Genomic DNA, 13585 nt, shown 5'->3' on the forward strand with positions numbered 1-13585 from the left:
CATTATATCAGTTAGCATTATAACTATTACGTTATTAACTCACTATATTTAGGCATGTACCTTAACCTTACTCTATTAAAATAATATGTATGAACTGGCAAAAAAAATAAGTTTCTCGTTTTACAAATTAATACTACAGTAAATCAACATTCCAATGTAAAATATCTTCCAACCTTTCCTTACAATCATAAAAACTTTTTTTTTCAAAATACATTATTGTCCCATACGTGTGACAATGCAATAAATCTGCCCCAGTGCCTTTCTTTGTATACAATTTTATTGTTTTATCACCATTGACGCAAAAGGTCTGTCTATTGGTGCATTCAAGGCCAAATTCGTTGACAAAAGTATTGTCTTGAAAAAAGGTTAGTTCTCAAATACTTTGTCTTACACTTACTCTATCACTATTTCAAAAAAACTTAAGTACATTATGTACGGGTCATAGAAAATTCGGTGTTTCTAAACCAGTAAAATTATTTTTTAATAAAAAAATTATTTATGTTTTTGTACCTATCAATTCATTTTCGTAAATTTTAAATCTAACCCGGAACGTAATAATATAAAGTATGACGCTTGAGGATTTTACTAGACGACTCGCTGTCCGTCGGATATTTTACGAACCGGTACGCCATTTTCGAGGTTTTAACGAACAGGAACGCCATCCTTGGAAATCCCACGAACAGGAAAGGCGCTCCGGCGCGTTCCGCTCCATTCCAAGCGCTGATAATATATGAATTAGTACCTAGTAGAGGTGAGAAAACTGTGTCGATTTTTATATACTTACTACCAGTATAAAAAAATACTTAGTATCAAAACTTGTTCCAAAATACTTACTAGTATTTGGAATACTATATAGAATAGAGCGTTTGGCGTGCGTAGTCTCATACTAAACTGGAACTAAAACTTAACTCCACATTTTATATACTCCGTATTTGAAATATCAGCTTCAATAGAATTGCTAAAAATACACTGAGCTAGTCTTTTCGAAATTTCCCATTTATTATAAAATTTAAACACATTTAAAATTTATGAGTTGTTTTTATGTTAATATGTTATAATATTCTGTTAACAAAAAATTAATAACAATGATTTTTTTATTGTAAACTGCGTCACCTCAGTCACTCACCACATTTCCGAGGGAATAATATGCTGCTACAGAAAATTTATGATCTATTGTTCATACATAAGATGATGTCATTCGCATGCATAGACTACCTAATAAATTAAAATATAATTGTATTCGAGTGCGCATTTAATGTCAATAGTATTGAAAGTTTACCAACTAGCCAGCGACTCGCGATGATATTATCATTACAAGTTTTTTGGAACAAGTTTATTGAGCCACACGTACTGAGTATGGGTAGTTTCATCCGATACTTGAGTATACAAACTGGTGACAGTATTTCCAACTCACCTCTAGTAACCTAGTATTTTCTTTTAGTACCTACCTAGGTATTCTTTGTTCATTGAAATTCATTCACACACTTTTTCATAAAAGCGACAATTTTAAAATTTCAATGAACAAAGAATACCTAGGTAGGTAACCTAGGTATTCTTTGTTCATTGAAATTCATTCACACACTTTTAAAATTAAATATATTTGGCGGGCCGCCCTTTTGTAAATAGTTTCTGTTTTTAAAACATATACCTACCTACTTGTTTTTTAACTGAATATAGAAACCTACATTAATATTACTCTAAAAACAATATTGAAATTTTTTCATCATCCGATTTTTTATCAATTACAATTGTTTGTTTGAAATTAAATTCTGCAATATAGGTTCACATTTTTTGGTGTGAATACGCAAAATATGGCCTCGAAATTTCTCAAATTCTCCGATATTTTTTTAGTGAAAAACAAAACTCCTTTACATTTTCAACAGCTGATGACAAGGCGTCAACGAATAATAACAAGGCATAGGTAGGTACAATATTTTTGCGGAAATAGGTAGGTAGGTACTAGGTACAATTATTATTTATGGAAGTGAACTCGGAGGTATAGACTAACACCATAGACACACCATAGATAATATACGTAGTAAAGAAGTAAAAATTATCTATGGAAATAAAGTAAAAACACGGAGAGCTCCCGCTGCGTTGTTTGTATTTGTTCGTATTTCAGTCGACTTATTTATATTATGATTTCTTATACACACCTAAATTAACCCTACCGTTGTTGAGGTTACTCGACTTCTTTAAAGTAGGTAATTCCAACTAATTTGACTCGGAAATTTCTAGAAAATATAACTAATTTACCAACATTACTTTTTAGGTTATAAGTATTGACAATTCACATGATAATTATTATCCCCATTCCTATATAACAATTAAGTACTCTAAAATCTCTTCGACAACGCTCTGATTTCGCTATATTATATTTAATCAAAAAAAACTTTTATAGCCTATGACAAACAGTTGTCATGTTTTATTTATTACTCATAGTATGTGACCTTTTTGTATTACGACTAGAAACCAAAATATTGTCATTTCACATGACTTGTTTATTAATTTGCTGATACGTATTTTCAGATACGTGATTGAAAAATTATTGAAGAATGACATCTACTATTGTACGTGTGAAGAGGCGTTTGGAAGAGAGTCCCCTAGAAGCAGTAGTCTTGCATTGTAAAAAGTTTCGTAAAGATGAGAACACCGAGCTATCTCCGTCGGTTTTTATATTCTCTGGAACTGTCAATGAAGAGGTAAGAATAATATTGACGAAATTAATACAGGAATCCCTCATACTTGATGATTGTACAGGCCGATTTCGTCTTCGAGGGTAACCGTTCGGTTCAGGGACATATTGACAACTGCGGATGTTCCTAAATGCTCCAGGTTACAGTGTGATTATGTAGATAATGATAATGCGAATGATTAAAAGGCGGCTGGCGCGCTGCGTGCTAGCCGCATTAGATGTTGACTTGTCATGAATCCAGAGCAGAGTAATAATTAATGATCATAATAAATAATCTCACCATGTATCTGCTCCGTGGTGGAGAGGGGGACTGCATACCAGCATACCGCCGCGCAGTATATATCCGATTTCATATAGTGTTGCCACAAGGAATTTGCAAGTGCTGCACTTGGCTTGATATTTTTATATATAAAAATGAGATCTTAAATACAAAAAAAGATCCCGAATGATGATAATATTAATGTATGGGAAATTAAAGAATTTAGGTACATTAAGTGCTGAAAAATTCTTCAGACAATTCTCTGGTCTTCACACTTGATATAGCAGGGGTGGCGAACCTATGGCATTAGTGGCACGCGAGATGATTTTGCATGGCATGCGTTTGAAGAGAGAAAAAAATACATATAATAATAATACATGACAGTCGCATTGTATAAAAAAATGCAGGCAAGTACTCTTCAAGAATAAGCATTACGTTTAATGTAAATATATAATTGCAGAGGTTGGTCTTTAGGCTTTATGTGTTACATATAATATTATTACACTAACCTCATCAGGCGGCAGAGGATGCCGCGCCGCGAACCTCTAATTTTTATCAATTTACGATGCTTGAGAATGCCTAATCTGATCGGAGCAATTCTCGTGTCAATTTGTGCGATAAGAACCGAACTAATTAATGCATTAACAAACAATTTCATTTCTACCCACAACAAATTACCACCAAATAAGAAACAAATACTTGGTGAAGCTAGTAGTAGTAATTCTGGCACAGTTTCAAAATTGGTGGACCGAAATGTATGGCATTACTGAAAAAAGTGATAAAGCTATACGTGTGCTATGTTCTGCGAGTGGTATCTAGAACATCACTTTTTTAATAGGATTTTTAAAAACCGTTTTTTTCTGATAAAATACCTACTACTCGGAACTTCAGACAGTTAAAAATAATATTTTGGAAATTTTGGCACGCATACATAAAAAGGTTCGCCAACTCTGTGATATAGTATGTGATAACCCCCTTTTTTACTCGGAACAACATTTTCTCCCAGGTAAACAGTTCCCTATTCAATATATTTACAGTGTGGTTCACATTCATATACCTAACAGTATACTTCAATACAACTCCTGTGTATGGCCTCTGCAACGAGCTAGAAATATCTAGTAAAGAAAGAAGAACAACACGCGGTGACAATCCATAAATCTAATACGATATCATTATAGTCATTTATATTATCATATAGAACAAGAAATGAAAATATAATTAATATTAAATTCTACAGGTTTTTAAAAAAGGTTTGTCGATAGCTATTTCGGTTGTAACACCATTATCAAGACTAGAATGGTGTTACAACCGAAATAGCCATCGACAAACCTTTTTTAAAAACCTGTAGATTTTAATATTAATTATATTTTCATTTCTTGTAAAATGGAATTCTACCAAGTAAATGCTATCTCAATTAATTATCATATAGGTTTAGAAGCAAACGTGAGTGTCCAATGTGATGTCGCTGTATCTGGTGAAATGGTAGTGGGTTAGAAATTTTGCTTGACGAGTAGATAGTCATGGGATAAATACCATTATAATTATTATATCAGTGTAATATTAGTTAATTTACCTCATGGAGTTTTTTTTTTATTATATCTGTTCCAGGATAACAATTCACCGCATATCAAAAAAGAATGGCTTCAAAATCATGACGCAGAGCGTACCTTAAAAGCTACAAGAAATGTTTCTGATATAATCAACAAACTAAAGGAGGAGCATAAAGATTCTGTCATAAGCAATAGGTTGAAAGTTATCAATTACAGTAGAGGTTTATCACTATGTCCTGAAGATATTGCTACCGGTAGTGAGAACACCGACTACACTCTTCTCGATCTGCATGATTCCAAAGATGATGAAGAAAAACTGACAGCAGGACGTGAAGAAAAATTTGCTTATGATGTGTATCTATCACAACAGCGTGACTTTGATTTTGGGATGCTCGATGACATTGTCAGGTATGTATTACATTATTTAAAGCAGGGAGGGACGGTAATTTCTCTAATGTTTTAATCATCTATCTCGAAACCGACCATGAAGAATCGATTGATAATGATTTCAGATGGATAGGACTAATAACAAAAAAGATAGTTATTGGCTTGCAAATGATGTAAGAGGTGTGTGCCGTTTGAACAAACCTCGTGGTGATAAAATGGAATGCCTGCACCTCATATCTGCTGAGTCTGCACTATTAGTTATCATTGTACTTTGGTTGAGTAGTCGTTTTCGTCTGCAAAACTGACACCCACGCCGCCACCACATTGCTTTCCGTGAGCTTCCACCTAAACCCAGTCGCACATTCTTCTTTTCTTCTTTCACCCTGTCATGCTCCAGCATTTTGGCAAATGGCAAGCATAAGTTCGCGTCACTTCCCTCGGTCCATCACCAACTCTCGTGCCTCCCGCCATACCAGTAGATCACTTTTGTAGTATCGCTGCAGGGTGAGGGTGGGCCAGCAACGGCGATGGAATCCTTGAGGCTGTGCCACAAGGGTACAAAGTGTCGCACTTTCTGGCGGCATCCGGAACACAATGTCAATTTTGTCAACAATTTGTGTATACATGTAAAGCAGTGTGTCCCAAAGTTTTGACATCTGTTTATAATTTACGTAACATTGAGTACCCCTCGTCAAAAAAAAATTGCATATACTTTAATAACAATGAAAATATATTTATTTTTTTCCTTTTTTTAGCAAGTATATAAACAAAATAATAATAAACGAAAAATAAAATTCATTCATAATAAAATATAAATAACATTCATTATAATCAATGAGAAGTATGAAATTGTTCATGTTGAGACAGATCATCATAATTTGGTTCCCTGGTTGTTAATTTTAATCTGAGATGCAGTTCCACATCCAAAAGCCTGTTCCTTTTTTTGACTTATGTCTACAAATGCTGAAAAAGCAACTTCACATAGATATGAACTTGGAAAAGGCAAGATGTATTTCAGGACTTTCTTTTGTAAAACTGGATACATATGTTGCATTCGCAACCAGAATAATATTAAAGTACCCTCCTTATATTTATTTTTCAAGAATCCGTCTGAAGCTAATTCCAACAATAATTGCTCTTCTTCCGTATGCGATAAACCTCCTAGCATGGATGTTGTATTGATGTCGTATTAATGCTTGTTGCACCAGGCGCAGCCAAAGCCCAGTGCAGCGCGTACCCCCACCAAACTCTTCCCGTACCCCAGGGGTACGCATAAAGAATCTACTTAAAATTTATATATAACTTTTCCAGGATCGATCCATACAGTTCAAATTCGTTGTACATGTCGTTCCGAGATAACGGCAATAAATCTTCAGATGATGAGGAACAAGATGATGACTCCAATGATGAAAATAATTACCGCAATGACTATCCCGACACTGATGCCGATGACGACAGCATCAATGAAAACGATATGGCCAACGCAATGCGAAGAATATCGTTAGGTTTGTATCCTTATCGTAACATAATAATTTGTATCATCATCTGCTTCTCAAACACTTTTGTGCACAATAACACATTGCTAATGTGTTATTGTGCACTCTCCAAATTGTTTGCAGTTTCGTCATTGCATTTTTTGCCACTGCTATTATCGTTTTGAAGACAGTCTCGCATCTACCTTTATCAGAGATGCCCGATAATCATAATCGCTGACAGTCTTGTCTTTTAGCAACAGCCTACAAAGTATTATTACAATCTATGAACAAGTTTCATTTCAGTTATGTTTGTCTGTAGTTCTATTGATTCACTTTCTTTTTTAATTCGGTAGTGCAAAATAGCCATCTCTTCGGGTAATTTTCCATTGATTAAGGTTAACTGTGGTAAAAAATATTGTGTTAATACTTCAACGTCGTAGCGTAGACCACGTGGTTGATACGGCTCCTTTGACTAACTTTACTGTCACATCCATCGACTGTTTTTTTGTTTTTGTGTACATGTTATGCTTGTAGATAGCTCTACTACGCAGTATGCCCACACGCCGGCGTGTAGCGTATAAAGTTGACCGGCTTTCAACTTTTCTCTGTAGATTGTTTACAATCTGCCTGTCAGCTTGTTCAATGATGACACTGGGTGACTTTACAGGCAGATTGTAAATTCGCCAACAAGCAGCTCGTAAAGTAGCTCAATGTCATTGACGCTTTAGACACATAAGAAGTTTTTTTTTTTTTTTTTAAATGATGGTAACTTTTTCCTACAGATGAATTATCCTCGGAAGATGACTACGATAAGATGGATGATGAAGCACTAAAAATGCTGAATAAAAATGCAGCACAGTACGGACTATCCTTTCCCGCTCACACCAAAACAAAGAGGGATCTGATCGATGGAAGACCCAGTTTAATAGAATATGAAGATGATGTGGATGATTCATATAGCGCCGAGGGATCCAGAAGTGGTTGCTCCGAGTCAGACAGTCATGAAATGGCCGATTCTGATGGTGATTAGGCTATTAAGTATTTATATAGAAATCTTGTTTAATGTGTGTTAAGAATTTTGTTGGGGGAGTGATATTGAAAGTTGAATAGAACCTTGAATTAACAGACAAAATTTCTGGAATATATGTCGTGAGTCACCGGTTGGAAATAATGTTCGGCATGATGCATGTTTAGCAGGAAATGCATGAAAAGCAGTCAAAATCTTTTTCCTAGTTCAAAAAGAGCGAAAGGTAATGTGATAGATTTCGAAATGGGATGTCTCATAATGTATAATATCGTCGTTTCCCGCACAAATCCTATGTGGATTTTCAACTGTTTAAAAAATTATAGACTAAAGTTTTTAAAACAGTTTTCTTTATTATCTCCTAATGTGCTAAAATCCACACAGGATATATTGTGCGGGAAACGACGATATGCACACATAATTTTATTACTTAATATGTAACTATTTTTTAGTGCGTAATGTGAATGACATTATTTTTTTTTATTTTGTTCATCTGTCATCGACTTCAAAATAATGTTTTTGTAATTGGAACTGCGCAGAAGATCTGTGCGCATTTCAAGCCTTATTTTTTATACCTATATAAGATGTAAGATTTAAAATAAAAGATCTGACCGGTTACCATAGCGAATCATAAAAGATTTCTTTTTATTAGATTGTGGAAGAAAGTCATAGGAAAGAAACACAATTTTTGAGGTTGTAATTGAGGACTTGGATAGGAGATTGGCCCAATTAATATTGTGGTGTTTTAATGTGACACTCATTTCTTGTGACACATAATATATAAATTACGTCCCTCTTCTATCTAACTTATATTATTGTAATGTTATGATTTTTATCCATGTAAGAGTACAGCTTTTGATTTGAAGCATTTAATGTATAATCGTAATAGTACTTTTTGTACTCTGAAGAAATTCAGCATTTAATTGGTCGCATATAACATATTTTATGACACATGCTTTGCTTTATCACTACCTATATCTAATAAATGAGTGTGTGGTGAGCGCATGCGTGAGAAGTGAAACTTTTTGTGACTCAATTTATTAGTTTGCATCTAGAATATGTAATAGTTTTTGTTTATATGTAGATAACGTTTTTTTGTCACATTAGTTGGATTCACTCTCCCGGTAATATTCGTATTCTGCATATAAAAAAAAGGATTCCCTTCAATAAAAAAAAACTACTTGATAAAACTCACAACTACAAGCTATAATTATTTATTGTTATGTAATATTAATTTTGTATTCTTGTAATATTAAAAAAAATAAGCGTAAATACATAATACTGTTAGCATTTGAATTCTATATTTTATTGATTATTACAATCTAATTATTATCAAAGAGTTTGAAGGCACCATCCCACCTCAGGTAATAAATTGAGCTCCTGTTTGTTACCATGAAAGCGTTCTTTTTGGCTTGAATTATGTGTCTTAAGCAATCAACTAAGATTTGCACATCATGTCTGTTGGTTTATGAAAACTCAATACTTTACTGCCATTATCTCGGAATGGAACAATATTTGTAATAAATTTTTCTTTTCTACAGACGTAATAATTGATCCAATATTTTTTTTGATAGGACCAAGAAAATTGGAAAATAATAGTTGTTATTCAAAGAACACATGGAAATTTGTTTATTGTGTAGGTATTGAATGTACTAAAAAAAAAATCGTTTTGTCTGTTGTTATTCCCAACATTACCATATTGTTACTTTTATAGGTTTTTTTAAAGAATTGAAATAAATATTTTTTTGTGATAATAGTATTGTTTTTTTTATTATTTATTACCCATGTAATAGATTTTGTATTCCGTTAAATAGCAGGTAGGTTATGTTAAAATTGAATCCATCCATCGATATCATGTCTGCTATTGGTGTTCCAATTAAGAAATAACTGAAACAAGTAATCGCTGCACATCTCGTTGTTAAGTAAGACCTCATCGTACACCTTACCTTTAACACTGTTATCCCAACTTACATGGATAACAGGCACGAGCTAGTTCAGGGTATTGGGTTGTCGCTCTATCTCTCTGGTGAATTCCAATCCAATACGGAAAGGACCGTTGGATCCATTTGGTATCCGACAGATATATTTGTCATACCGTTGCAGCGGTTAATTGCGAATAGGTGATGAACCAATTAACGAAAGGGCGCCAGCAAATCTTTTCTTATTGAGAAAGAATGTAAAAGAACATAATAAAGGAAACAATTATATTAAATGAAACACCGTGATGTGTTAACCTCACTGTATTTAATACAATATAACAACAAATAGTTACGTTCATCAAATGGCAATACAATGCCGTGAGAAATCTATAATAATTATGCAATCATCCCTCAGCAACTTAAACCTATATCCACATGTGAGGCAAGAATAAACAATGAAATAAACTAAAGAATAACACAATATTTACAACCCCCATATTTACGACCCCCAGCTTTATCGACTAACAAAACAAACATCCAACACCAGCGAGGATGTCACGCCCGCCTTATGCCCGTATGCGTTCCTATACCATTCATCCGATTACAATGAAATTTTGATCAAGTATTGTGCTCACGCCCGCAAAGGTTTCTGAATTTGTACAACCATCTTCATTATATTTTCTTTTATTCGTATGGTTCCTATATCATTTAGCCGATTGCGATGAAACCTTCGTCAGTTGTTGTGGTAACACCCGTAAAGGTTTCTGAATTAGTACAACCATCTTCTTCTTCTTCTATTCAATATTCTTCTATTCGTATACGTTTCTATTGCATTTATCCGATTGCAATAAAATTTTGACCAATTGTGCGCACGCCCGTGAGGCCGCAGGTTTCTGAATTAGTACAACCATCTTCTTCTTCTATTCGTATGCGTTCCTATACCATTCATCCGATTGCGATGAAACCTTCGTCAGTTGTTGTGGTAACACCCGCAAAGGTTTCGGAATTAGTACAACCATCTTCTTCTTCTTCATCATTCTTTTATTCGTATGGTCCTTATAGCATTCATCCGATTACGATGAAACCTTCGTCAGTTGTTGTGGTAATACCCGCAAAGGTTTCTGAATTAGTACAACCATCTTCTTCTTCTTCTTCTATTCAATATTCTTCTATTCGTATACGTTTCTATTGCATTTATCCGATGGCAATAAAATTTTGACCAATTGTGCACACGCCCGTGAAGGTTTCTGAATTAGTACAACCATCTTCTTCTTCTTCTATTCGTATGCGTTCCTATACCATTCATCCGATTGCGATGAAACTTTTGTCAGTTGTTGTGCGCACACCTGCGAAGGTTTCTAAATTAGTATTATATAATAGTATTAAAATATAAAGTTTGTTGTTTGTTTGTTCCATCCAATTTTGATTTTTTTTTACTACATATTAATAATATTAATAACGTTTTCATATTTTGGATTCGATTTTAATTTAGTGTTCTTTTGTTTGACCTTTACTCCTATTAGAATTATTTTCATAATACCATATTGTATTACACAAATATTTTAATATTAAAAAAATAATTACTTCTTATTATTTTTTAAATATCTAAAATAAATATAACCACGAAGCGACCCTGTGCGAAGCCGGGTACTTCAGCTAGTAATTAATAATAATGAATACTTTTTTGGGTTCTGGGGCTCACATAGTCAAAATATTCATAGTCACGCCAATAGATGGTGCCAGTTATAGGGGGCATCCTCTTGTATGGAACTTACGAATATCGTATAATATACGGTTGCCGACGATGGTGGTATTTCCAATAAGCTTGTTATCTGCATGGGTACGGCGGGCTGCATTCAGCGAACTTGGAGTCGCATGGAGGTCAAGGCAGTATTCTGTGAGGACCAAATGTCGTTTATTCAACGCGTGTATGGCTGTGAGACATGGCATCTTACCAAGCTTCAAAAGTCTAGATGTATGTAAAGTATGTCTGGAAAAAACATATATGTGTGCCGGCCCTTGGTCGATTCGTCCCACTTTCGCTGCCAGGTCTTAATGGCCGCATCGAGCGACATAGGTCTAATTCTGCGCTTCAATAATGCTACTCCTTCGCCAGCTAGCCGAGGAGGGGGGACGAGGTGAAAATCACCAACGTCGGCCTCCTCGCCCTTGAGGAGCAATAGTGAAGCGCCGCTGGCCTAAATGTGCAGGTCAAGTGGGAGAATGCCGGCCAGGACCGGGAGCGCGTCAGTTGAGGTAGTACGGTAGGCCTTGGTAATGGACAGAAGCGCGATGCGCTGTCCTCTTAAAAGAGAGAGAGAGTCCTCTAGAAAGAGAGAGTTTGACACTTTTGGGAATGCGCGGGCACCGAGCACTGGCGGCATAAGCCGCGATTCCCATAAAAATGGCGCCGTAGGCGATCTTGAGTGCCCTTACTTTTAAGCCCCATCCTTCACCAGCCATGCGGCCGACCCTCTGGAAGGCCACCCCAGCCTTATGGACTTGGGTTTCGGCATGGTGTTGGAAATTTAATATTGTGTCCATTTTGACGCCTAGATAGGTGACGATCTTCGACACTTTCACTCTCGTGTCACCGAATCGGACTGTAAGTGGTCTCGAACAGCTGAGTCGTCTTGGTCCTTTGTCCTTGGTCCTTCTTGGAAGGTGCGAATGATAGTCTAGTTAATCTACCCCAAGTCTCAATTGATGCTAAGGCTTCGCCAACAGTGCTCTCAATCTTCGCCCTGCTGTCGGCCTGGACCAGCAGCAGCGCATCGTCTGCGTAGGCGATGACAGTACAGTCGGTTGGAAGTGGAATTCTAAGGAGATCGTCGAAGAGTACGTTCCAGAGAAGGGGCCCGAGGACTGAGCCCAGGGGACATCCCATGCTGGTGTTCCTCTCTATTGTGGTTGATCCAACTCGAAAATCTATTGGTCTATTCTATTCGATATATTATATCGATCTATTGGTGAAATAACTTTGAATTGAAGCGAACAAATTTCCTGGTAGTCTCTTGAATCGGAGCTTTTGAATTATAAGAGGCCAAGACGCACTATCAAACGCACCTGCAATGTCCAGGAAAACTCCTAGGACGTATTTACGGCGGGAATTTTCAGCAATGGCAATCACATTCCTTATGGCGTCGACTGTTGATTTGCCTCTTCTGAATCCAAATTGCTTGTCGGAAAGCGGCGAGTGTGTCTCCAGGTGGGCTTCAATCCTGCGGCACAGTAGCTTCGCCAGCACTTTACCCAGAGCGGGCAGAAGTGTTAGAGGGCGGTAGGCTTTGGGGCTAGACGGTTCCCGGCTGCCAGCTTTGGGGATTACCTTAAGTAAGCCCCTCTTCCAGCAGTCGGGGAACGTGCCGCTCCTGATTCAGTCACTGAAGAGGCGTAATCTCTGGCGCGGCGATGGCCCATGTGCGTTTGACAAGTAAATTGTCAATGCAGTCCGGGCCTGGGGCTTTGCCAGCAATCAACGTGCGTACGATGTGGTTGATCTCCTGTTCGGAAGGCAACGATGAGTGATCCGTATCGATGGGAAGAGAAGCCTCGAAGCGGGCCATCCTCATGGCATCATCATCCCTGGATTCATCATCCAGGGGGATGAAGGCCTCGAGTAGGACCGCAGCCGTTTCAGACTCAGTACTGGTGAATCCGCCACCCGGTTTCTCGATACCGCACAAGAGGCTCGTCGGTCTGAGTCCCAGCATCAATGCGTGGTATGGAGGACCCCAGGGGTCCGAACCTCCCTCGATGGTGACGAAGTTACGCCAGTAGTCTTTCTTGGCTTGAGTGATTGCTTTCTTGTATTCCATTCGGGTAGATTTGGCCATGGTTGCAAGGGGATCGATGGAGGCAGGTGGTTGCTTGCGTAGGCGTGCACGTTGATGGGCCTTGCGTGCTTTTCTGAAAAGGTCACGCAGGCGCGAAACATGCTGCGTCCACCATGGCGACTGGCTTGGTGGCTTGGGCTTGCAGCGTCCGAGTGAAGCGTCGGTTGATCCGCTGATGTCTGCAGTCAGTCGTGAGGCGGCCGAGTGTAGGTTCGGAAAACGGGTTCTAGATGTCCTGTCAAGCGTTTTGGAAAGCACCTCTTCAAACTTTTCCCAATTCCCGTCGCGCGTTCTAAATCGCGTAGGCGGGGGTTGGGATACGTCAGAGACGCCATCGTGTGAGGAGTCAGCGGCCAGCTCAAAATTGATCAACCGGTGATCACTCATGGAAGCGCTCTCGGAAGGGGTCGTTGAGGACGACCAGGTTGTGCTGGTGCACC

General features: G+C 37.4%; 1 protein-coding gene across 3 annotated transcripts; it reads left to right on the top strand.

The window, feature by feature from the left end:
* The first annotated feature begins 2047 nt into the window (after positions 1 to 2047).
* fs(2)ltoPP43 (female sterile (2) ltoPP43) lies at positions 2048 to 9141 on the top strand. 3 transcript variants are annotated; one of them, XM_085955650.1, is made up of 5 exons: positions 2048 to 2109; positions 2530 to 2702; positions 4563 to 4912; positions 6203 to 6396; positions 7149 to 9141. In XM_085955650.1, the coding sequence occupies exons 2-5, from the start codon at positions 2556 to 2558 to the stop codon at positions 7394 to 7396; spliced, it is 939 nt and encodes a 312-aa protein (XP_085811776.1). In that variant the 5' UTR covers positions 2048 to 2109; positions 2530 to 2555; the 3' UTR covers positions 7397 to 9141. The 3 variants fall into 3 exon arrangements, with proteins under 3 accessions (XP_085811776.1, XP_085811774.1, XP_085811775.1); XM_085955648.1 differs by having other exon boundaries at positions 2062 to 2200; XM_085955649.1 differs by having other exon boundaries at positions 2071 to 2204.
* The last annotated feature ends 4444 nt before the right edge of the window (positions 9142 to 13585 follow it).

This window comes from Rhyacophila brunnea, unplaced genomic scaffold (assembly GCF_057557595.1).
Source record: "Rhyacophila brunnea isolate RB1 unplaced genomic scaffold, BYU_Rbru_1.0 scaffold_5, whole genome shotgun sequence".
Taxonomy (NCBI): Eukaryota; Metazoa; Arthropoda; class Insecta; order Trichoptera; family Rhyacophilidae; genus Rhyacophila; species Rhyacophila brunnea.